Raw genomic sequence first — 25,933 nt, forward strand, 5'->3', positions numbered from 1 at the left:
AGAATCAGGACTGAATACACCGACAGCAGGCAACAAGTGAAAGTCCAGGTGAATTAAATAGGCCCAGCATAGCAAGAAATGAAGCAGCTGAGCCCAGCCAAGACCAGCCATATCGCTAAAGGCCACCAGAGGAAGCCCAAGAACAAACTCACACAGTACCACTCATGACCACAGGAGGGAGCCAGAGAACGGAATTCACAACAGTACCCCCCCTTGAGGAGGGGTCACCGAACCCTCACCAGAGCCCCCAGGCCGATCAGGACGAGCCGAATGAAAGGCACGAACTAAATCGGCCGCATGGACATCGGAGGCAACAACCCAGGAATTATCCTCCTGACCATAGCCCTTCCATTTAACTAAGTACTGAAGCTTCCGTCTCGAAATACGAGAATCCAAGATCTTCTCCACCACGTACTCCAACTCCCCCTCGACCAAGACCGGAGCAGGAGGATTAACAGAAGGGACCACCGGCACCACATATCGCCGCAACAATGACCTATGGAACACATTATGAATGGCAAACGATGTTGGGAGGTCCAAGCGAAATGACACAGGGTTGAGGATTTCCAAAATCTTATAAGGACCGATGAAACGAGGCTTGAACTTAGGAGAGGAAACCTTCATCGGGACATAACGAGAAGACAACCATACCAAATCCCCCACAAGAAGTCGGGGACCCACACAGCGACGGTGGTTAGCAAAGCGCTGAGCCTTCTCCTGGGACAACGTCAAATTGTCCACCACATGATTCCAAATCTGCTGCAATCTTTCCACCACAGAATCCACCCCAGGACAGTCAGAGGGCTCAACCTGACCCGAGGAAAAACGAGGATGAAAACCAGAACTGCAAAAGAAAGGTGAAACCAAAGTAGCAGAACTAGCCTGATTATTGAGGGCGAACTCAGCCAATGGCAAAAAGGTCACCCAATCATCCTGATCAGCGGAAACAAAACATCTCAAATAAGTTTCCAAGGTCTGATTAGTTCGTTCGGTTTGGCCATTCGTCTGAGGATGGAAGGCCGACGAAAAAGACAATTCAATGCCCATCTTAGCACAAAAGGACCGCCAAAATCTGGATACAAACTGGGATCCTCTGTCAGACACAATGTTCTCCGGAATACCATGTAAACGAACCACATTCTGAAAAAACAGTGGCACCAAATTGGAGGAGGAAGGCAGCTTAGGCAAGGGTACCAAATGGACCATTTTAGAAAAACGATCACAAACCACCCAGATGACAGACATCCTCTGAGAGACAGGAAGATCCGAAATAAAATCCATGGAAATATGCGTCCAAGGCCTCTTCGGGACAGGCAAAGGCAAAAGCAATCCACTGGCACGAGAACAGCAAGGCTTGGCCCGAGCACAAATCCCACAGGACTGCACAAAGGAACGCACATCCCGCGACAAGGAAGGCCACCAAAAGGACCTCGCCACCAAATCCCTGGTACCAAAAATCCCAGGATGACCCGCCAACACCGAAGAATGAACTTCGGAAATAACTCTACTGGTCCATCTGTCCGGGACAAACAGTCTCTCTGGTGGACAACGGTCAGGTCTATTGGCCTGAAACTCCTGCAACACCCGTCGCAGATCAGGAGAGATGGCAGACAAAATCACCCCCTCTTTGAGGACACCAGTAGGTTCAGAAACTTCCGGGGAGTCAGGTACAAAACTCCTAGAAAGGGCATCAGCCTTCACGTTTTTCGAACCCGGAAGATATGAAACCACGAAATCGAAACGAGAGAAAAACAGCGACCATCGAGCCTGTCTCGGATTCAACCGCTTGGCAGACTCGAGATAAGTCAAATTCTTGTGATCCGTCAAGACCACCACACGATGTTTGGCTCCCTCAAGCCAATGTCGCCACTCCTCAAATGCCCACTTCATTGCCAACAACTGCCGATTACCAACATCATAATTCCGCTCGGCAGGCGAAAACTTTCTTGAAAAGAAAGCACATGGTCTCATCACAGAGCCATCAGAGCTTTTCTGCGACAAGACAGCCCCTGCTCCAATCTCAGAAGCATCAACCTCGACCTGAAAGGGAAGAGAGACATCGGGCTGGCGCAAGACAGGAGCCGAAGAAAACCGACGTTTCAGCTCCTGAAAGGCCTCCACGGCCGCAGGAGACCAATTTGTCACATCAGAACCCTTCTTGGTCAAATCCGTCAAAGGCTTAACCACACTAGAAAAATTAGTGATGAAGCGACGGTAAAAATTAGCAAAACCCAAGAACTTCTGAAGACTCTTCACAGATGTAGGTTGAGTCCAGTCATGAATAGCCTGGACCTTGACGGGATCCATCTCAATAGTAGAAGGAGAAAAAATAAAGCCCAAAAAGGAAACCTTCTGGACTCCGAAGAGACATTTAGAGCCCTTCACAAACAAGGCATTGGCACGCAGGACCTGAAATACCATCCTGACCTGCTTCACACGAGAGTCCCAATCATCAGAAAAGACCAAAATATCATCCAGGTACACAATCATAAATCTATCCAGATACTCTCGGAAGATGTCGTGCATGAAGGACTGAAACACAGAGGGGGCATTAGAAAGCCCAAAAGGCATCACCAAGTACTCAAAATGGCCTTCGGGCGTATTAAATGCTGTTTTCCATTCATCGCCCTGCTTTATGCGCACAAGATTATACGCTCCTCGAAGATCTATCTTGGTGAACCAACTGGCCCCCTTAATCCGGGCAAACAGATCGGACAACAATGGCAAGGGGTACTGAAATTTGACCGTGATGTTATTTAGAAGGCGATAATCAATACAGGGTCTCAGAGAACCATCCTTCTTGGCCACAAAAAAGAACCCCGCACCCAAAGGGGACGAGGATGGGCGAATATGCCCCTTCTCCAAGGACTCCTTTATATAACTCCGCATAGCGGCATGTTTTGGTACAGACAAATTAAAAAGTCGTCCCTTAGAAAACTTACTACCAGGAATCAGATTTATAGCGCAATCACAATCCCTATGAGGAGGTAGGGCACTGGATTTGGGCTCATCAAATACATCCTGGTAGTCCGACAAAAATTCAGGGACTTCCGAAGGAGTAGAAGAAGCAATTGACACCAAAGGAGCATCGACATGAATTCCCTGGCAACCCCAACTTGACACAGACATTGCTTTCCAATCCAGGACTGGATTATGAGCCTGCAGCCATGGTAGACCCAACACGACAACATCATGCAAATTATGTAGCACAAGAAAGCGAATCACCTCCTGATGTGCAGGAGTCATGCACATGGTCACTTGGGTCCAGTACTGAGGTTTATTCTTGGCCAATGGCGTAGCATCAATCCCCTTTAGTGGGATAGGGAATTGTAAAGGCTCCAAGATAAAACCACAGCGCCTGGCAAATGACAAATCCATCAAATTCAGGGCAGCACCTGAATCCACAAAAGCCATAACTGAGTAGGATGACAGAGAGCAAATCAAAGTAACAGACAAAATGAATTTAGGTTGTACAGTACCAATGGTGACAGACTTGGCGAACCTTTTTGTGCGCTTAGAACACTCTGAGATAACATGAGCAGAATCACCACAGTAAAAGCACAACCCATTCTGACGTCTGTGATTTTGCCGTTCAACTCTGGTCAGAATCCTGTCGCATTGCATAGGCTCAGGTTTCTGCTCAGAAAATACCGCCAGATGGTGCACAGGTTTGCGCTCCCGCAAACGCCGATCAATCTGAATGGCCAAAGACATTGACTCATTCAGACCCACAGGCGTGGGGAACCCCACCATAACATCTTTAAGGGCTTCAGAAAGACCCTTTCTGAAAATCGCCGCCAGGGCGCACTCATTCCATTGAGTGAGCACAGACCACTTCCTAAGCTTCTGACAGTAAATCTCTGCTTCATCTTGACCCTGAGAGAGAGCCAGCAAAACCTTCTCTGCTTGGTCTACCAGATTTGGTTCCTTATGAGGAACTTATGAGGCACTCCAAGCGCCAGAAAAAATGCATCCACATTTAGCAATGCAGGATCTCCTGGCGCCAGAGAGAATGCCCAATCCTGAGGGTCACCACGTAACAAAGAGATAACAATTTTAACTTGCTGAACAGAATCACCAGAGGAGCGAGGTCTCAGAGAAAGGAATAACTTACAATTATTCTTAAAATTCAAAAACCTAGATCTATCTCCGGAAAACAGCTCAGGAATTGGTATCTTAGGTTCTGACATAGGACTGCGGACTACATAATCCTGAATGCCCTGTACCCTTGCAGTGAGATGATCCAAACTAGAAGACAGACTCTGAATGTCCATATCTGCAGCTGAGTTCAAAACCACCCAGAGATTAAGGGGAGGAGAGAGGCTAAACACAGTGCAGAGGTAAAAAAAAAAAAAAATGACTTCAAGATTTCTCTTCTCCCTCTTCTGCTGCATTAACACTTTTTGGCCTGCTGTACTGTTATGATCCGGTGGTAGGATCTCAGAACTGATCAGACACATATGACCAGAATATAAGGACAAGTTCTGGGGATGTGGAAGCTATACTGACCGCAATCCTGATCCTATCCACACACACTAAAGGCAGCCGTGGAGCGTTCCTAAAAACCTAGACGCCTCTTCACAGCCTGAGAAACTGACTACCCCTAGAGAGAAAGCAAAGACCTCACTTGCCTCAGAGAAATAACCCCAAAGTTTTAGAGAGCCCCCCACAAATAATAACGGTGAGTTAAGGGGAAAATACAAACGTAGAAATGAAACAGGTTTAGCAAATGAGGCCCGCTAGCACTAGATAGATAGAAATAGATAGGAGTCTGTGCGGTCAGTACAAAAACTATCAAAAATAAGCCACGCAGAAAATGCAAGAACCCCCACACCGACTCATGATGTGGGGGGCGCACTCTGCACCCCAGAACTAACCAGCAAGCGAAAAATCACAAAAAAAGCAGGCTGGACTAAACTCATCATATACTGAGAAACGTTTTCAAGGAAATAATGAGCAAAATGAACAAGCAAACTTAGCTTCTCCAGCAGGAGACTGGTCACAAGTAGTGTTGAGCGATACCGTCCGATACTTGAAAGTATCGGTATCGGAAAGTATCGTTTACTGCCTTCCGTGACGTCACGGCTTGTGATTGGTCGCGTGCCGCCCATGTGGCCGCGACGCGACCAATCACAGCAAGCCGTGACATAATTTTCAGGTCCTGAATGCCTAATTCTAGGCATTCAGGATTTTAAAATTACTTTCCGGCTTGTGATTGGTCGCGTCGCGGTCACATGGGCGACGCGACCAATCACAAGCCGTGACGTCACGGGAGGCAGGAAACGCGCGCATTTTAAAATTACGTCACGGCTTGTGATTGGTTGCGTGCCGCCCATGTGACCGCGACGCGACCAATCACAGCAAGCCGTGACGTAATTTTCAGGTCCTGAATGCAGAATTAGGCATTCAGGACCTGAAAATTATGTCACGGCTTGCTGTGATTGGTCGCGTCGCGGCCACATGGGCGGTACGCGACCAATCACAAGCCGTGACGTCACGGAAGGCAGTAAACGCGCGCATTTTAAGCAAAGAACGCTGCCGGTTCCCTCGGTGAGGTCCAGGCTGCGTCGGAGAAGTGAGTATAGCAATATTTTTTATTTTAATTCTTTATTTTACACATTAATGTTGTTTCGATACCGATACCTGATACCACAAAAGTATCGGATCTCGGTATCGGAATTCCGATACCCGCAAGTATCGGCCGATACCCGATACTTGCGGTATCGGAATGCTCAACACTAGTTACAAGGAATATTCAGGAGAGCTCAGAATCAGGACTGAATACACCGACAGCAGGCAACAAGTGAAAGTCCAGGTGAATTAAATAGGCCCAGCATAGCAGGAAATGAAGCAGCTGAGCCCAGCCAAGACCAGCCATATCGCTAAAGGCCACCAGAGGGAGCCCAAGAACAAACTCACACAGTACCACTCATGACCACAGGAGGGAGCCCGAGAACGGAATTCACAACAGTGAATATGACCTCTGCAAAGTATATAGAGTTTCTGACTGACAACTTTCCTCCATGGCATAAAAATCAGAAACGTGCCTTCAGGAGCAAAATCATCTTCATGTATGACAATGCACCATCTCATGCTGCAAAGAATCCCTCTGAGTCATTGGCTGCTATGGGCATAAAAGGAGATAAACCCATGGTGTGGCCACCATCTTCCCCTGACATCAACCCTATGGAGAACCTTTTCAGGATCATCACGCCAAAGATCTATGAGGGTGGGAGGCAGTTCACATCCAAACCGCAGATCTGGGAGGCTATTCCAACTAAATGCAAAGAAATACAAGCAGAAACTCTCCAAAAACTTACAAGTTCAATGGAGGCAAGAATTGTGAAGGTGATAACAAAGAAGGGTTCCTATGTTAACATGTAACTTGGCCTGTTAGGATGTTTTGGAGTTAAATAGCTTTTTTTTCAGTGAATGTGACCTCCTAATGCTTCAAATTCCACAAATGAGCATTTTCAGATCTTTAAAACATATCAAATGTTTAGAAGTTCTACTGTGCCTAATAATTTGGAACAGTGCATTTTGAGTTTTTATTCATTTTGGAGATTATACTGTTATCATTGGGAGGTTTCTTCAATAAAATTCGATGTATAATCTAACAGGTGATGACTTTTATTAGACTGACTGTCATTTGCACTGACCATTTAGGAAAATCCGATAAAAATGTAATTTGCATAATAATTTGGAACATAGTGTAGAAATCCGCAGGGGTAAAAAACGCAGCAAATCCGCAAGAAAACCGCAGCAAAAACGCACAAAAAAACGCTGCGGAACCGCACAAAAAAACGCAGGTTCGTTTTCTGCCAGGAGAGACAGAATCCGCACCAGAAATTCCTAAGCCTAATCCGCAACGTGTGCACATAGCCTTATACATGGACAACCCCTTTAAATTTTTAGGCCCCTTTCACACATCAGTTTTTTGCGGACAGTCACAATCCGTTGGCTCGACGGATCCGTCACAGATTGTGAAAAACTGATGCGATGGATCCAGTTTTTTTGACGGATCCGGCTAGGGGGGCTGGCTAAAGGATCCTAAAAAAATCGGAGCATGCTGTTAAAAAAACAGAATCCGTCATTTGACAGATCCAGCGCCCATAGGCTTCCATTCTAGCAACGACGGACGGCGAAGGATCCGTCGCTGTCCGTTTTTTCGACGTAGACAAAAAACATTACTATGGCTACCGTCTCCGGACAAAATTTTTCAACGGATCCAGCGGATGAAACGTGAGGCGATCCGCCGCAAATACAGGTCTATGAGAAAAAACGGATCTGGCGGCATCAGTCACCGGATCCATTTTTTTTTCAAAATTCAACGGATTGCGACTGACTGCAAAAAACTGATGTGTGAAATGGGGTCTAAAGACAAAGAAGCAGCTCTCAGACTGATAGCACGGCCCAGGTATATAAATGGCGCCATCGGCTCCTCCTACACTTGTGCAGCCACAGTGGCCCCACGGACCAGCACACTCCGTCCTGCCCGGCCGCGCCGCGCCGCTGGTGTAGTGGTATCATGTAAATAGAGTCCCATTCTTGCGACCCGGCTTCGATTCCCGGGCGGCGCACTTCCCCCTTGTCCCCTCCTCCGTGCACCCCAGCTCCGCCATTACACGGCAGCTCGCCGCGGTCACCCGTGCAGTCACGCACGTCCGTATCTCGCGCGTCTCCCGTTATTTACATCTGTTTTGTACACATTATTAAGAACAAGGAGGCGTTCACAGGGGACAGCCTTTTCCGGGGTCCTTGCTCCGCGCATGCGCAGCGCTCCTCCGCCGCCATCTTGTGGTGACGGTTTCTCTTGCATTGTTCCAGGCCGGGGCGGTGAGAGGCAGTGGAGAGCGGCTACACAAAGCGGCTGACAACGGCGCCTGGTGTTCTTTATTGCCGCTGACATTCACCTGTCCAGCTCGGACTCGAACCGTAAGGTTTACTTTCCCGCCGGGTCCCTTAGAGCAGAGAGGGACCCGGAGCCTGGAGCCATGGAGGACGAGATGCCCAGGACCCTGTGAGTTCCTCAGGCCTCAGCGCCACTTTTCCCCGATGCGGCCGGTGCCCGGATGCGGTGTCCTGGTCGCTGACGATGGCTGCGTGGGCGCTTGTAGATAGAACATATGTGATAGAGAGCGACCAATAGCATCGCCGCTTTCATTGTGTGACCTGTGTGCGAAGGATGTAAGCTGGGCCGTGATTGGCTGATGCTCCAGGCTCTGCCTGTTCGATGCTGTAGCGCCCCCAGGAGGCTGTGGTCAGGACTTCCTGTCCGTGGCATCAGCGCATGTTACCTAGAAGGATGGGGCCTTATACCTTGCCTAACAGTGGTGCTGACCCTACACCTCAGCGCTGGGTGCTGCACCCACAGGTCACACTGATGGCGGAGCGGATGGAAAGCCCCTTTACCGTTCCACCCTCTGTGCTTTCCCCTTGTAAATCTGCGTGTGTGTTTTCCATCTTCGTCCTGTTATCACTCCTGTCGTTCTCGTAGTCCCCACTCCGTGTCAGCAAGTTTAAAGGGTAACTTCACTATTTTAAATATTTTGGGGGTATGTTGTCCCTGTTTAGTAGTTTTGATTGCTGGGGGTCTAGGTTTTGAGACCCTCAACGACTGCACAAAGGAAGGGGCAGAAGTTCTCTGCTTATTTTCGAGGGCAAACAGAGTGAAGATCAGGCTCAAGTAGAACTTCTATGGCCGGCCTCGCACTCCCATGTGTCATGGTTCAAGTACGGACGGTGATGACTGTGGGGTCTCCCAGTCCTCCCTCACTAGCTTCAGAGATGCCTGAGTCTCTCTGACTTGGCTGAAGAATAAGCTGAGGGTTTCCCACCCTTCATGTCAGTGAATAGTGGGGGTTCCTGATCTTCACAAACTAAGGCTGTGTTCACATGTAGTGTTTTTGCCAGGGTTGTGGAGTCAGTAAGCCAAACCTCCAACCCCACAGCACTGGTCACTACTGAGCATGTACATAAAGTTTTAATAAATATATAAAATGCTCGGGTCCTAACAAAACACATACATAAATAGTGAAACAAAGTGCTAAAGTGAACCAGTGCTCAATGTATAAAAAATTGGAATGATCTAAGGCTACGTTCACATTTGCGGCCAGCGCCGCAGCGTCGGGCGCCGCATGCGTCATGCGCCCCTATATTTAACATGGGGGCGCATGGACATGCGGCGCACTTGCGTTTTGCGCCGCATGCGTCGCTGCGGCGCCCGCGTCGGGGCGCAGAGGACGCAGCAAGTTGCATTTTTGCTGCGTCCAAATTCAATGAAAAAAACGACGCATGCGGCGCAAAACGCAGCGTTGTGCATGCGTTTTGCTGCGTTTTTGTTCGCGTTGTGCGCTGCGGCGCCGACGCTGCGGCGCACAACGCAAATGTGAACGTAGCCTTACCAATTTAGACGGACGAATGGAGAAAGTCTCACCAATTCTGTGGGATAGGTGGTTCCAAGATAAATACAAAGCGAAAAGAAACCGGGCCAAGGGTAGGGAATGTAATATTACCACTGTCTTCCCTGTGAACCCTTGAAGAGCTCCTGTCCTCACAAGGACAGGCCCCAAGTGAGCCCTGCTATGGCCACCCACCAACCACAATATACCCTAATTGTCTCTTATTATCTCCCTCCTGGGGAGATAATAAGAGACAATTAGGGTATATTGTGGTTGGTGGGTGGCCATAGCAGGGCTCACTTGGGGCCTGTCCTTGTGAGGACAGGAGCTCTTCAAGGGTTCACAGGGAAGACAGTGGTAATATTACATTCCCTACCCTTGGCCCGGTTTCTTTTCGCTTTGTATTTATCTTGGAACCACCTATCCCACAGAATTGGTGAGACTTTCTCCATTCGTCCGTCTAAATTGGTAAGATCATTCCAATTTTTTATACATTGAGCACTGGTTCACTTTAGCACTTTGTTTCACTATTTATGTATGTGTTTTGTTAGGACCCGAGCATTTTATATATTTATTAAAAGTTATGTTTTAATCTAGTGAATATCCTCCACAGCTATTTCCATATTTATTCTGAGGGTTTAGACACGGCAAGTTTTATTACAAGCCTTAGCTGCTTTCCATGTACATAAAGTGCAGCACAGATTAATCTCAGCTACGACCCCACAGCACTGCCTCACTACTGAGTATGTACATAGAGTTTAGCACAGATTCATCTCATCTATGTCCCCACAGCACTGGTCACTACTGAGCATGTACGCAAAGTGCAGCCCAGATTCATCTCAGCTACGACCCCACAGCACTGGTCACTACTGAGCAAGTACATAAAGTGCAGCACAGATTCATCTCCTCTACCACACCAGAGCACTGGTCACTACTGAGCATGTACACAAAGTGCAGCCCAGATTCATCTCAGCTACGACCCCACAGCACTGGTCACTACTGAGCAAGTACATAAAGTGCAGCACAGATTCATCTCCTCTACCACACCAGAGCACTGGTCACTACTAAGCATGTACTTAGAGTGCAGCACAGATTCATCTCTACCACACCACAGGTCACTACTGAGCATGTACACAAAGTGCAGCACAGATTCATCTCAGCTACGACCCCACAGCACTGGTCACTACTGAGCATGTACACAAAGTGCAGCACAGATTCATCTCAGCTACGACCCCACAGCACTGGTCACTACTGAGCATGTACATAGAGTTCTGCACAGATTCATCTCCTACCGCACCACAGCACTGGTCACTATTGAGCATGTACATAAAGTGCAGCACAGATTCATCTCATCTATGACCCCACAGCACTGGTCACTACTAAGCATGTACATAGAGTGCAGCTCAGATTCATCTCATCTATGACCCCACAGCACTGGTCACTACTAAGCATGTACATAAATTGCAGCACAGATTCCTCTCATCTATGACCCCACAAGCACTGGTCACTACTGAGCATGTACATAAATTGCAGCACAGATTTATCTCATCTACCACACCACATCACTGGTCACTACTGAGCATTCACATAAAGTGCAGCACAGATTCATCTATGACCCCACAGCACTGGTCACTACTGAGCATGTACATAGAGTGCAGCACAGATTCAATCTCATCTATGACCCCACAGCACTAGTCACTACTAAGCATGTACATAGAGTGCAGCACAGATTCATCTTAGCTATGACCCCACAGCACTGGTCACTACTGAGCATGTACATAAAGTGCAGCACAGATTCATCTCATCTATGACCTCACAGCACTGGTCACTACTGAGCATGTACATAAAGTGCAGCAAAGATTCATCTGAACTACGACTCCACAGCACTGGTCACTACTGAGCATGTACACAAAGTGCAGCACAGATTCATCTCAGCTACGACCCCACAGCACTCGTCACTACTGAGCAGGTACATAGAGTGCAGCACAGATTTCTCAACAAAAACCGAGATCCTTACATCAGGAACAGAAAAGACATAGGACATTACAGAACTTTCCCAAATTAAGAAAACATTTACATTATTAAACTACTGTACACAATTTATTATATATTTTAGGAGTCAGAGTGGTTCCATTTTATACCGACTCCGAGAAAATGGACTCTGACTCCACAGCCCTGTCTTTTGATGCTTTTTTTGCCACCGGCAAACCTGCTCTCTTGGCAGTAAAAAAGCTGTTTCCAAAAAAAAAACAGGTTGCGCTGCCTTTTTATTGCCTCTTATGCATGTTGATAAAGCTTAGTTCCTCAAAAAAAGCAGGATGCACCTTTTGTTTTTTTGCACCAAAAACGCAGCAAATCTGATACCTCCTTTTTTGCTGCATTTTTGCACTTATTGCTTTCTATGGGTGAAAAATTGCTGCAAAAACACTGAAAGAAGTGACATGCTGCAATTTAAAAAAAAATGCAGCAGTTTACCAATTCCTTAAGGAAAATAAACAGTGTGTGCATGAGATTCCTGAAATCTCATCGCTTTTGCTTGTGCTTCAAAACACAACTTAAAATTTGCATTAAAAAAACGCAACGTGTGAACATAGCCTAACCGGGCAGGAGGGACTTCAATAAATAAGTTCAATATACAAAATATTTCAGTTTAGTTACTCTCCAGACATTCTTATGTTGTCACAGTGGTGAAAATGAAATTCTTTTCTGTTTTCTGGGCGACAGTTATTGCAGATAGTGTCTAGAGATTTGCCCATAAATCCTCCCCCTCTGGTCTTGAATGACAGCTTAGCAGAACCCTGTATCTTCCAGATATACAGAGGAGCGCCAGAGCTCTCAATCCAGACCGGAAGGGAAGTGTTTCATGGGCAAGGACCCCTCAGCTGAAGCACCGCCCAGCAGACACTTGGCCGAATAGTAGGAGGGAAATGAGGCGTCGTTCTGCTTCTCCAGCAGCATTAATGCAAAGTGTGTCTATGGTTATATACAGTTGGACTTTCTGGGTAGAAAACGTGTGTTTTTTGTGTCTACAAAATTCAACTCATTGGGACAATTTTTCATTTGCAGTCTGTTTTTTCTTTTTTGCTTTTGTTGTAGTCCCTGACCTTTTTTTGCCCAATTAATCAATATTACACATGCAGTGCAAGGATTTTGCGCAAAATAATAATAAAAAAAAAATTTGTTTTAGTCTTTAACCTGTATTGCAAAATTTTGGCTTAAAAAGTTGCATGTTCCTCCTAAGGGCTTGTGCACACACACGCTGCGGATTCCATTGCGGAATTTTCCGCAGCAGATTTGATAAATCCGCAGTGCAAAACTGCTGCGGTTTTTACTGCAGATTTATCGCGGTTTCTATTGCGGTTTCCTCTGCGGGTGTTCACCTGCAGATTTCTATTGGAGCAGGTGTAAACCCGCAGCAGAATCCGCACAAAGAATTGACATGCTGCGGAAAATAAACCGCTGCGTTTCCACGCGTTTTTTTCCGCAGCATGTGCACTGCGGATTTCATTTCCCATAGCTTTACATGGTACTGTAAATGCATGGGAAACCACTGCGGATACGCAGCGTGTGCACATACCCTAAATTGACGCAAAATTTGAAAAAAAAGTGTCAGGCATACCCTACATAAGATCTCTCTTGGATGGGAGAGAGGAGGTGGGCCCGGAGCACATTTGTATCTAATTTTGTGAAGTAAAGTTGCATATGATAATTCAGCTGGAAATGTAACACTCCGCCCACAGAGGCGACCTAAAAAACATAACGCAGATGAGCCCACTAAAAAAGTGACTTTAAAAAATGCAAATAATGGAAAAGATGAATATGGCGTAAAAACTGTATAAAAAGGTCGCAAATGCAATAATGAATCGGGCCTTTAGTAGGAAAACCACATTGTTGTTTGTACAGTCACATTTTTTTCCAGCACAAAAACCTCTGCCTGGAAACTGTGGCAAATAGTAGCAAATAGATTCGTCCCACTACAGGAGTTGTCAAATTTGGAAATTACTCCCAATTGTTGGAGCTCCAATTTCTGGGACCCCACTAAATCCCGAATGTGCTTCTGAAGATCTCCCTCCTGAATGGCGCGGTGATCGAGCCTATGCACCTCCGCCTCAGCCATCCATATCGTACGTGTTCTGTTATTTTTCATGGATATAACACATCCATTATAAGCTATGGTGCTGTTCACATGTCCATGTTTTTTCATGGACCGTGTGTCAATGCATGTGCATTTTTCTCCGGTATCACAGATGAAAAGGGCCAATACAAGTCTATGGGTCTGTGAAAAATACATCACACCAATGGCATCAGTGTACAGTCCGCATGATGTCTGTATTTAACGTTGCAAAGGATAGAAGATTTCTAAATTATTCATACCGTGCAAAACACTGAAACTGATGGCGTAACGGGGATACGCGGACCACACGCTGATTTCCTAATAGACTTGCATTAGATCCAGAAAATCCACAGGTAAAAAACGCAAATGTGTTTTGGTTCGTTTCCACTTCAGAAACTCATGTAATTTCGTTGCTAAGTTTATCAATAAAGTTTTGTCAAATGTAAATACCAGGAAGTATAAGGCCATGTTCACACTTTGCAGTTTTTACTGCGGATCCGCGTCGATTTTGATGCTGCGGGTCCGCAGCAGTTTCCATAGCGTTTACATTAACATGTAAACCCTATGGAAACCGCAAACCGCTGTGCACATGCTGCGGGAAAAACCGCGCAGAAACGCAGCGGTTTACAACCCGCAGCATGTCACTACTTTGTGCAGAATCGCTGCGATTCTGCACCCATAGGAATGCATTGAACCGCTTACTTCCCGCATGGGGCTGTGCCCACGTTGCGGGAAGTAAGCGGTTAATGTGCGGGTGGTACCCGGGGTGGAGGAGAGGAGACTCTCCTCCAGGCCCTGGGAACCATAAATAGTGTAAAAAAAAAAAAAAAAAAAAAAGAATTAAAATAAAAAATGTTATACTCACCTCTCAGTGCTGCCCGCGGCCGTCCGGTCTTCGGTTTGCTGTGCGAGCAGGGCCTGTGGTGACGCCGCGGTCACATGACCGTGACGTCACAAAGGTCCTTCTCGGCACAGTATCTTTGGAACCGGAGCGCCGGGTGCAGCGCCGAGGAGATCCGGAAATCAGAGGGTGAGTATAACCAATTTTTATTATTTTTATCATTGCTATTGATGCTGCATATGCAGCATCAATAGTACAGGAGTAATCCCGCAGCGGAAACCGCGGAACAAACCGCGATAAATCTGCAGGGATAACCGCAGCGGTTTTGCCCTGCAGATTTTATCAATTCCGCTGCGGGATAAACCTGCAGAGCACACCGCAAAGTGTGAACATGGCCTAAAAAACAAATCTGTTTTATTTAATTCATGACATACCAAAAGTAGATAAACACAGCGATTAGAAACGCACACAAAAACTCATTGAGAAACCGCAACTATCCTACGGTAATTTATATAGGTGCTGAAATTCTGCAGCGTCAAAGACTCAACCAAAGCTCATCGTGGGGACGTGATGTTGGGGGTTTTGGAACCAAACCTGTATTGAACCTCCGTGCATGAATGGGGCTTGCAAAGTGGACTATTTTCAAGCAATGCATTTATTTTTTTTTGCTGTATTTTTCCAAAACTTACACAGGGTCACGATGTGCTGACTGTCTTCCATGTCATTATAATGGTTTGCCCTCAGTTGGGGGGCACATTACTTGCCGCAGTTGTGGGGTGCAAACAGATTACTGCACTAGCGGTGACCTTCACATGGGATTAAGGCAGTTTAGGAAGTTAACGGGAAGATAAAAAATACAAATACAACAATCTCCCAGTGTGAAAACAAAGAAATGACCCATATTTAATATTGCCACATGTGTAACTCGTGTCAAGAAATAAGGAAATTGCCAGGATTGCTGATGTTTCAGTCCTCCAAACGATTGAATAAAAAGCGTCCGCTCACTCCACAGAAACCAAGCGCTCTCATCTCCATCAATGGGGTGAGGGGAGTTATGCTTTCTGGAATAAGGGGAGGAAAAATTGAAAGCCCAAAACCGAAAATAATTGTTCCCCGATCAGGAAGGGGTTAAGGTCACGGCAAGCTCTTTGTATTATAATTGTATGGAGCAAAACAGACATAAGATACAATGCAAATATTTTACAAGGAAGAGTGGCTGCAGGCATTAACCCCCTCAGGACCAGACCGTACACAACATTTTGGCTTTCAGCTCATCCTGTGGGTATGTGCTCACATTTGGGCTGGGTTCACGAGTGGTGTTTTGTGTTTTTTTTTTTTGTTTGTTTTTTTTTTTGTTTTACAGTACCAGCAAAAGCGTTGAGATTCTAGGAATATCAGGCACACCCGGTTTCCTTTTTCTTCCTTACTGAGTTTGATCACTGCAGTGTTTTTGCAAATCTGCCGCAGGTCAATACTTTCAGCATTTTGTTTTTTTTCACCCTTAGAAAGAAATGAGCGAATGCAAAAAAAACGCAGCATAACCTTTTGTGCTACATTTTTGGTGACTAAGGCTGGTTTCACACTTGCGTTTTGATCTGCAGCGTTTTTTAAAAAAACGCATGTGGTGAAAAAACGCATGTAAACGCGGCAAAACGCCGCGTTTTTTAGACGCGTTTACATGCGTTTTTCTATGCGTTTGCGTTTTTTAAACGCATGCTGAGAAGTGTGTGACAGCTGCCAGTCATCAAAATCAACTAGAAAACCCACTATAAATAGAAATAGTTAGGGTTAGGGGTAGCTTTTTATTAGAATGTCCTGGTCACCAGGTCACTGATAAGCCACCCCCCACCATCAAGGTGATAAATGGATCCAAACCCTAACCCTGACAAGCCACCCCCCACCATCTAGGTGATAAAGGGATCGAAACCCTACCCCTAACCCTGACAAGCCACCCCCCACCATCAAGGTGACAAAGGGATCCTAACCCTACCCCTAATCCTAACCCTAGGGATCCATAGGAATTGGCTATTATGTTGACCTGGTGACCAGGACATTCTTCTAATAAAAAGCTTTGTTCAATGTGGACACCCCAAGATATACGGTATTGCTATAGAGTACTAAAAATATAAACTCGTAGAGTATTCACTGTCATATAGGGGCAGGGTTAGGGTTTGTATCCCTTTATCACCTTGATGGTGGGAGGTGGCTTGTCAGGGTTAGGGTTTTCTTGTTTTTTTTCTTGTCGTTAGGGTTTTCTTGTGTTTTTCTATAAAAACGCATGCGTTTACATAGACAGCAATGCATTTTTTTGCCGCGAATAAACGCATGCGTTTTTTTGCGGCAAAAAAACGCAGCTAGAAATTACTACAGGTTGCATTTCTGCAAATGAACGCACGCGTCAAAAAACGCATGCGTTGCCGAAAACGCGTCAAAGCGCATGCGTTTTTAATGTTAAGTATAGGGAAAAAAAACGCATGCGTTTTTTAGCGCTGAAACGCTGTGGATCAAAACGCAAGTGTGAAACCAGCTTAATACTAACTTTATGAAGATATACTGTAGACAGATCGGACATGTCATCCACCTGCTGCTGTTCTACTACCAAGAGTGAAGGTTTTGATCATTGAACGAAAGCCAGAAACGTCACATGTGAACATATCTGAAGTATCTGCATATTCGTCACATGTGAACATATCTGAAGTATCTGCATATTTCTGCTGCAAAAAATCAAGCTGTTGGCCGGAAAAATGCTTTGTTTATAACTCTTTGTTTTTCCATTTATTTAAACCGGTAAAAAAACAGCAACAATTGATGAGTGGTGTGTGTGTGTGTGTATCGCTCAAATTTTGCAACTTGTGAACAAGCCCTAAATGGAAAATATTTGCAGCAGAAACTTCTGCACCAGCTAAATCCAATTTCTGACTTCTCATGCACTCCTTGCTCATTTTTTTTCCCGTGCAGATTTGAAGCTGTGTGAATCTGCAATGCATCAATTCTTTCAGCATTTTTGCAGATTTTTTTTTCATTACCCATTCAAATGAGTAGAGGAAAAGACGCATCAGAAACGCTTGTATTTATTATGCAGCACTTTCCTGCCAAGAGATGTGGATTTAGTGCAAAAATGTCTGCTCTAAATACTTAATGTGTGCACATACCCTAATGCAAGTTTTGCCTAATACGATACTATAAGGCTATGTGCACACGTTGCGGTTTTTACCGCGGAACCGCAGCGTTTCTGCAGCTGCGGGTCCACAGCAGTTTCCATTGCGTTTACAGTTACATGGAAACCCTATGGAAACAGCAATCCGCTGAGCACATGCTGCAGGAAAAACCGCTCAGAAACGCAGCGGTTTACATTCCGCAGCATGTCACTTCTTTGTGCAGAATCGCGGCGATTCTGCACACATAGGAAAGCATTGATCTGCTTACTTCCCGCATGGGGCTATGCCCACGATGCGGGAAGTAAGCAGATCATGTGCAGATGGTACCTGGGGTGGAGGAGAGGAGACTCTCCTCCAGGCCCTGGGAACCATATTTGTGTAAAAAATAAAAAATAATGCTATACTCAGCTCTCAGCGCTACACGCGGCTGTCCGGTCTGGGTTGCTGTGCGAGCAGGGTCTGCGATGACGTTGCGGTCACATGACCGTGACGTCAGGAAGGTCCTTCTCGCACAGCATCTTTGGAACCGGACCGCCGCGTGCAATGCCGAGGAGATCGGGACGTCAGAGGGTGAGTAACCATTTCTTAAATTATTTTTAACATTACTATTGATGCTGCATATGCAGCATCAATAGTAGGAGTAAACCCGCAGCGGAAACCGCAAGACAAACTGCGATAAATCTGCAGGGATAACCGCAGCGGTTTTGCCCAGCAGATTTATCAAATCCGCTGCGGGAGAACCCTCCCTACGTGTGTGCACATAGCCTAAGGGGTCTTATTTGTGGTTTTGTTTTGGACATGTTGTAGGTTTGACATATTACTTAGTGCTGTCATTTGTCTGCTACCTTACTTTCATGCGGGCTCAGGAACTTACGTTTTTTTGGGGGTTTTTTTTTTGTTGCAATGCCACAGAAATGCAGTAAGAGGGGATTGTTTTTCACCCTGTTATATCAATAGAAAGGTCTGTTCAGGGTGCAAAAAACAAGCCCTCACACAGCCCCATCAAATGAAAATTGAAATCGCTAGTCTTGGAAAATGGTTAGAAAAGCGAAATTTGTTCATTTTCTTTCTACAGATATCACGGGGTTTTTTACCACTTAAGTAAAACAAAATACCATGGTTGATATCTCTGTAATTGTACTGACCTGGGGGAATCTTGTAAAGAAAAAAAGCTGTTTGAAAATGGTGTCTTTTAGCGCAATTTTGCCACACTTGGAATTTTTTTTCCTCACTTTCCAATACATCACATGATGAAATGAATGGTAAAATATTTAGAATTGAGAGTCCTCAGTGGTTGATACCTTTTAATGAATGTACCGCACAAAATGAATGGTGTCACCCAAAACTACATCTCATCCCGCACAAAAAACAAACCCTCACATGGCTATGTTGATGGAAAAATAAAAAGGTTATGGATCTTTGAAGGAGAGGAAAAAGAAAAACATAAAAAAAAGGGATAAAAGTCATGTCGGGTAGAGATTAAATATAAAATCAGTAATTTAGTGACTCTCACTGGTCACTGAGGTTATTTTAAAGTCGTAGTTTCAGGAAGCATTTGCAGCAGTTTTGCTGCCATCAGAGGCAGGATTACAGTGACAGGTATCATGTCTGTACACTGCGGATAACACAGGATGCATCAATCACAACAGGCGATGTCACAGCTGACCCTGCTCCCACCGCTTGCGACAGGCGATGTCACAGCTGACCCTTCTAACAACGCTTGCGACAGGCGATGTCGCAGCTGACCCTGCTCCCACCACTTGCGACAGGCGATGTCACAGCTGACCCTGCTCCCACCAATCACAATGTCCTTTACACATGCTCATTAGATGCTTCGATGCAAAAGATAGGATGAGTCCGTCCATTGCTGGTAACATATGTTTGGATTTCCTGAAACAGGAAGTTAGTCTAAAATAGCCTCAGGGTCAGTGTGTAATTTGCAAGTTTTCTATTTTCTATGTTTAATCCAGATTGTGATATGGAAAGTACAAACATTGGCATAATTAGGGGGAAAAAGTAAATGGGGGCTGGTCACCAGGTCAAAGTGGGCAGTCTGTTAAAAGAAAATAATATACTGTATTTTTCGGACTATAAGGCCGGGATCACACATGCGAGAAATACGGCCGAGTCTCGCATGTTAATACCTGGCATTGCCGCTGTCACTCAGGAGCGGAGCGTGCGGCCGCATAGCAATATATGGAGCCGCACGCTCCGCTCCTGAGTGACGGTGGCAATGCCAGTTATTAACATGCGACACTCGGCCGTATTCCTCGCATGTGTGATCCTGGCCTATGATGCACTTTTTCCCCAAACAAATTAGGGCGGAAAATGTGGTGGTGCGTCTCATAGTCCGAATGCAGGCTTACTGGGGGGTTGCATCAGTGGTGTAGCAGCGTCCCTTCCTCAGAGAAACGGTGGTGGCAGAAGTATGGCGATGCTGAAGCTTGGTGTTGGCAGTGAGCAGCGTGGCGTTCATCATTGGTTTCCCTGCGGCCATCTTCCTGAAGCTTTGGGCCGCCGGAGGCAGCATGTGTGCGGATTGAGATCTCGGCTGGGCCTCTCCCACTCCATTTTCCTGAGACTGTAGGCTTCAGGAAAATTTCCACCGAGAAACCAATGATGCACTCGGCTCTGCTCACCGTGGACACCGGGCTGCAGCATCACACCGCTTGGATACCCCAGGACTGCAGCATTGCCCCACTTCTCCCACTGCCAGCTTCCTGAGGAAGAGATTTTTGGTGTGCACTCAGCCTAGAAAGGATTCCTTTTGTACATGTATTTCACCCGCTGGTACCTAAAATACATTCTATCATCAGGAGACATTGGTCACTCCTAGCAAAAGCATATCCCACTATTGCTTCTTTCAAGGATACATGTAACGTTTTTTTGCTCCCGACGGTCCGCCACAGCACGGCGCAACCGTCGCAGGACGGTTGCGACGTGTGTCATTGCGTTGCAAATGCGTCGCTAATGTTAGTCAATGCATAAAAAACGCATCCTGCAAGCACTTTTGCAGGATGCGTTTTTTCCGCAAAACGACGCATTTGCGACGTAATGCAGTTAACGCTAGTGTGAAAGTAGCCTAAGATACCTTAAATTCGGATAAGATGGACCGACATCTTATAATAATTTTTTGCAATTTTTCCACCCCAAAATTTGGGGTGCGTCTTATGGTCCAGTGCGTCTTATAGTCCGAAAAAATACTACATACCTGAACAGAGGGATAAAAGAAAACCTTTCACCAGTTTAATAATAATAATAATAATAATAATCTTTATTTTTATATAGCGCCAACATATTCCTCAGCGCTTTACAGTTTGCATACATTATCATCACTGTTCCCCGATGGGGCTCACAATCTAAATTTCCTATCACTATGTCTTTGGAATGTGGGAGGAAACCGGAGTACCCGGAGGAAACCCACGCAAACACGGGGAGAATATACAAACTCCTAACAGATGTTGTCCTTGATGGGATTTGAGCCCAGTACCCCAGCGCAGCAAGGCTGCAGTGCTAACCACTGAGCCACCGTGCTGCACTAGTTTGAGCCTGTGAATCTAGCCACATCATGGCATAGTGGCTGCAGAGCAAAAGTAGGACTGGATCTGCAGTACTGCACTGTGGCCACTATTAAGATGATGGCGCTTGTAGTTCACTCCGCACCTGACCCCTTTTGGTTGCCAGCTTCACTGAGAATAGCTGATCAGTGGGGGGGTCGGGTGTCACCCCACTACACATCAGATATAGAGAACTAATTCTAAGGATAGGTCATCAATATAAACTGCCTGTTGATCCCGTAAATCAGTGTTCCCCAAGTCCGGTCCTCAAGAGCCACCAACAGGTCATGTTTTCAGGATTTCCTTAGTATTGCACAGGTGAATATTGCATCACCTGGACAGGCAAGCATTCAGTGACCTGTGCAATACTAAGGAAATCCTCAAAACATGACCTGTTGGTGGCTCTTGAGGACTGGAGTCGGGGAACACTGCCTTAAATAATAGGTACCGTAATTTTCAGTTTACACTCTCCCTTTAATCATTTTCTTTTGTACGGTGTTCATTGCTGCTGTTATCATACGTGTTGTGGGAGTATGGTATTGTATTTTGAGGCTTTAATTTTAAAGGGAACCTGTCATGTAAAAATAAAGAAAAAAAACACTTATCAACCTGCAAATATAAAGGTTAATCTGCAAGTAATAGCGTTCTGAGAGCCCTGCTGCCGGGAGGAAATGAACTTAATTCTCCCGGACAGACCCCATTTCTGCAGGTTTGTAGTGTTTCTTTATATGACAGGTTCCCTATAGCAATACTTCTTGATGCTGTCAAGGGATTTTCTTCTAGCATGATATAATTTTGTGTTTTCTACTGTGACATTATATTGTGTGATCGTGCATATCCAGTGACTGCAGGGTGTATGTTTAGATCCATCTGTCATTCTTTTGAGGTTAATAAGACAGGCCTATATGATGGTGGTAATAGCTTTTATAGGGTAACCTGACGTGATCACACACTTATTACACACAGTAGCTATGATGTATACTGCCCCAGCCCTGATACTGTGTGTGTTCTGAGTAACCCCATATCTCCAGCTCTCCGGGGGCCGCGGCCTGGCGTCCACCAGCCTTAGCATTGGATGATTATATACAGGGATGTAGAATGTATTATTATATGACTGCTAGTTGTAAGGTGTAAGGTTTGTCATTCTGTGTGTAATTTTCCATTTTTTTCCTTGTAGCTATGTAGGGAACCTGTCTCGGGATGTCACAGAGGCTCTGATTCTTCAAGTGTTCAGCCAGATTGGTCAGTGCAAAAGCTGCAAGATGATTATGGATGTGAGTTTCTGCCGTTCCAAAGTAGATAAGGGTACAGGATGGTCAGCTACACAGGAGTATCTCCTCAAGAATAATCGTTTTTCGTGAACCTGCTTAAGGCATGGTTTGTCTGTAGGTCCATGTAGTTTACGTTGACTGAGTGCAACACCCGTGATGGAGACTTGGGTCTATGTGAGACCTGGAGCAAATGTTTCCCTGCTTTCACCATAGAGATCACTCACATTCTGACCCAGTGCTCACAGTGAAAATATACAAACGTGGACTTACCAGCATCATAATTGGGTGAAATTGTAAAGACCAGCAACTTTGTTGTTTACTTGTTAAAAATTCTGTGTTCTCCAAAACGTAGGGATTTCTTATCATTTTATTGTTCACTGCTCGTTACCTTGGTTACCGGCCTCCTCAGAGGTTGCGCGTTTCCTAGGCAAGGAGCGCCGTGCTTATGAGCGCTTTTCTGTTGTACGTCCTCCTCTGGATCCCGCCTGCCTCACTGCTCCCCTGCCTGTACCCTCTGAGAGCATGGCGCACCCATGGGCTGCTCTGAACGGTTCGTATTCAGGAGCCCAGCTAGCAGGAGGCTGGGGAGCAGTAGTGCACTCTTCAAGAATAGTTAATAATCTTTATAATAATAATAATCTTTATTTTTATATAGCGCTAACATATTCCGCAGCGCTTTACAGTTTGCACACATTATCATCACTGTCCCCGATGAGGCTCACAATCTAAATTCCCTATCAGTATGTCTTTGGAATGTGGGAGGAAACCGGAGTACCCGGAGGAAACCCACGCAAACACGGAGAGAACATACAAACTCTTTGCAGATGGTGTCCTTGGTGGGATTAGAACCCAGGACTCCAGCGCTGCAAGGCTGCTGTGCTAACCACTGCGCCACCGTGCCGCCCAATAGTTGAGAACAGTTCATTAAGGGGTTAACATTTTTTGTAGTAAACTTTAACTGGAGATAGACACCTAAGCCAAAGGTGCGTGGCCAGCATTGTGTAGACGGTGGCTCCCCCTGTGGATCCACGTGCAGCAGGTTACATGGGTATCAATGTGCACAACTCTTCCAGGGGTAAACATAGATGGCCGTTAAGTGCTGCTCCCCAACATATTGGTTTTTGGGCCAAGTTGCTGAATTTTTTGACATTTCTTTGACTTTCATTTGACTCTTTCCTCATTACCGGCCATGTTTTTCAGTGATGCTTGGCCCTGTGAGCTCTGAGATTAGTGGCCACATCCAGCAGCTCTCCGGGTACTTGTATAGCAAATCTCCGCTCTAGGTTACTGATCAGGACCCCTCTGTGTACTCCGCAGGGAGCTCTCCAAACACTCCTGATCTTTTCCTGTTATCCATCTGCAAAGGATCATGTCCTACACCTCGAGCCTCCAGAGAATCGGGGGCCGTTATTATGCTTGCTATAATTATATTTACTAGTATAGTTGTCGTGCTGGAGCTGATGCTGGAAGATCGTGGTAGGCTCTCCTTACAGAAGCGGTCAAGAACGTAGACATTGATGGTCAATCCCTTTCACTTCAATGGCGGCTGAACTGCAGGCCTGAAAATGCCCACTGCTCAGTGTAGGGGGCGGAGGTGTTCGGCTCTGTGTACCATCAGCCACCACAGTAGCAGAGACACTGGGGTCAGACCCCCATCGAGGTGATATTGGTGGCAGCTAAGTCCTGGTGGACCCCTTTAATCATGCTTCATGCCACTCTGTGAACACTGCGGTTTTCTATGGTTTCCTCTTCTAATGTTTCTTTCCTTACTCCCCAGACTGCTGGTAACGACCCTTACTGTTTTGTGGAGTTCTTTGAACACCGCCATGCTGCTGCATCTCTAGCTGCTATGAACGGTCGCAAAATAATGGGCAAGGTAAACTCATATCTATAATACTTCTGTTACAGATACATTATTTTCTGATGATCCATATTTTCTGTATTCCTCTCCTTCCCATAGGAAGTCAAAGTCAACTGGGCAACCACTCCTAGCAGCCAGAAGAAAGACGCAAATAGTAAGTTTCCCTCCGCTCGTCTACCTGCCGTACATTATTACCGTAGCAAGTAAAAGTAGCTATTGAAGAACTGTCATTTATTAGCGCAATACTTTGATAATGATTAGATCAGCGTTTCTCAACCCAAGCATAGTAGTACTGTATGTAGGGAACGTCCTGGGTAGTCATTCCTAGCTTCATTGACTTGTATTGAAAGAAAAAAAAAGAGAAAGGAACGGAATGGAGGCACTTGATAGAAAACAAGAGGGTTGAGAAACGCTGCCGTAGATGACTTGTTTTGTTGTTTGTGCTATAATATATTTAAGAACAAATCTAATCTTTGTCATCAGGTAGTTCGGTTGTCAGCACACTGCGTTCTCAAGGTAATTGTGTCTTCTTACAGATAAAAATTCAGTCTTTTTCGGGTGGCCAGCAAAAGTCAGGCTTCCTTTCCACTCCTCTCTTCTGCCATCACCCACCCGAGCTGCTTACTTTCTTCTCAGTTACTTTGGCAGCAGCGGGATCATTGAGTACGTTCAGTGGACCCCGCCAGTCCTGTAACCCTAGCTTACCTCTGACACTGCCATAACATTGGTGTCTCTGGATTATTAATCTACGTGTGGTGCCATATTACACCGCAGTTGTGGAGCATCTATGGAAGGAGCAGGTGTTCACGTGCTCCTCTAACCTATGGAGGCTATGGGGTGCTGTAAGGAGCCAGGAGGCGCAATTCCTAATTCATGAATAAAGCCTGTCCTTGAAGCAGAAGGTATTGTCATGCTGATTTTATATTTCACAATTCTATTTTGAGCAATATCCATTTTCTGCTGTGTATGAGCATTCATTCCCCGTGAAGGCAGGACATGAAAATCTGATTTCAGTGACTGCAAGAACAGAGGGGAAAGACTATCATCTAATTATTAACGCACTAATACTGAAGCAGAGGAGTTTGTCCTGGGGGTTTACCTGAAATTAAGCGCTACCTTTGGAGCCACTTCAATGTATTAAGGAGGTAAATTATTTATTAGAAAGCGCCCTGTACGTATGAGAAAAGGTTAAGATGCCTCAGTTACCATTCAGGGAAAACTAGCTTATAGGGCATTTCTCACCTTTTTAAAGATAGCACTCTCAATTGTTTTTTTTATTTTATTTGCAGAACCTTTGTAAATGTGTGTAATATGTAGTGTAGTGTGTTACTATACTCACCGATCGCTGTCTTCCCTGGTTTACGGCACTGCGCTGCTCCTCTTCTTTCTTTCTGACTTGCCGGTTCACGTGTGAGCCGGATGTTGCTTTTACGGTGTAAGTCTGTGATGGATCAGATCGAGGTTTCGTTGTAAAAGCGACTTCTGGCTCGCACATAGATCAGTGAGCTGGCCAGTCAGAATTAAAGAAGTGGACCGGAGCAGCGCTGACATACTGGCGAGGCTGTGACTGGTGAGTATATTAACCCCTTTCTGACCTCGGACTGGAGGTCAGATGCCCTGCTTTGATGCGGGCTCCGGCGGTCAAAGCTGGGACATGTCAGCTGTTTTGTACAGCTGACATGAGCCCGCAATAGCGGCGAGTGGAATCGCGATCCACCCGCCGCTATTAA

General features: G+C 45.7%; 1 protein-coding gene across 1 annotated transcript in view; it reads left to right on the forward strand.

Annotated features, from left to right (window-relative positions):
* Window positions 1–7,743: 7,743 nt before the first annotated feature.
* Window positions 7,744–25,933, forward strand: part of TIA1 (TIA1 cytotoxic granule associated RNA binding protein) — a 47,276-nt gene continuing 29,086 nt past the window's right edge. The window contains exons 1-5 of the mRNA XM_077263089.1: window positions 7,744–8,020; window positions 22,249–22,345; window positions 24,120–24,218; window positions 24,303–24,357; window positions 24,687–24,719. Of these exons, the coding sequence (XP_077119204.1) occupies window positions 7,995–8,020; window positions 22,249–22,345; window positions 24,120–24,218; window positions 24,303–24,357; window positions 24,687–24,719 (310 nt within the window). The 5' untranslated portion in view covers window positions 7,744–7,994. The remainder of the gene's footprint in view (window positions 8,021–22,248; window positions 22,346–24,119; window positions 24,219–24,302; window positions 24,358–24,686; window positions 24,720–25,933) is intronic.

The sequence above is a fragment of the Ranitomeya variabilis genome, chromosome 5 (assembly GCF_051348905.1).
Source record: "Ranitomeya variabilis isolate aRanVar5 chromosome 5, aRanVar5.hap1, whole genome shotgun sequence".
NCBI classification, from domain to species: Eukaryota; Metazoa; Chordata; class Amphibia; order Anura; family Dendrobatidae; genus Ranitomeya; species Ranitomeya variabilis.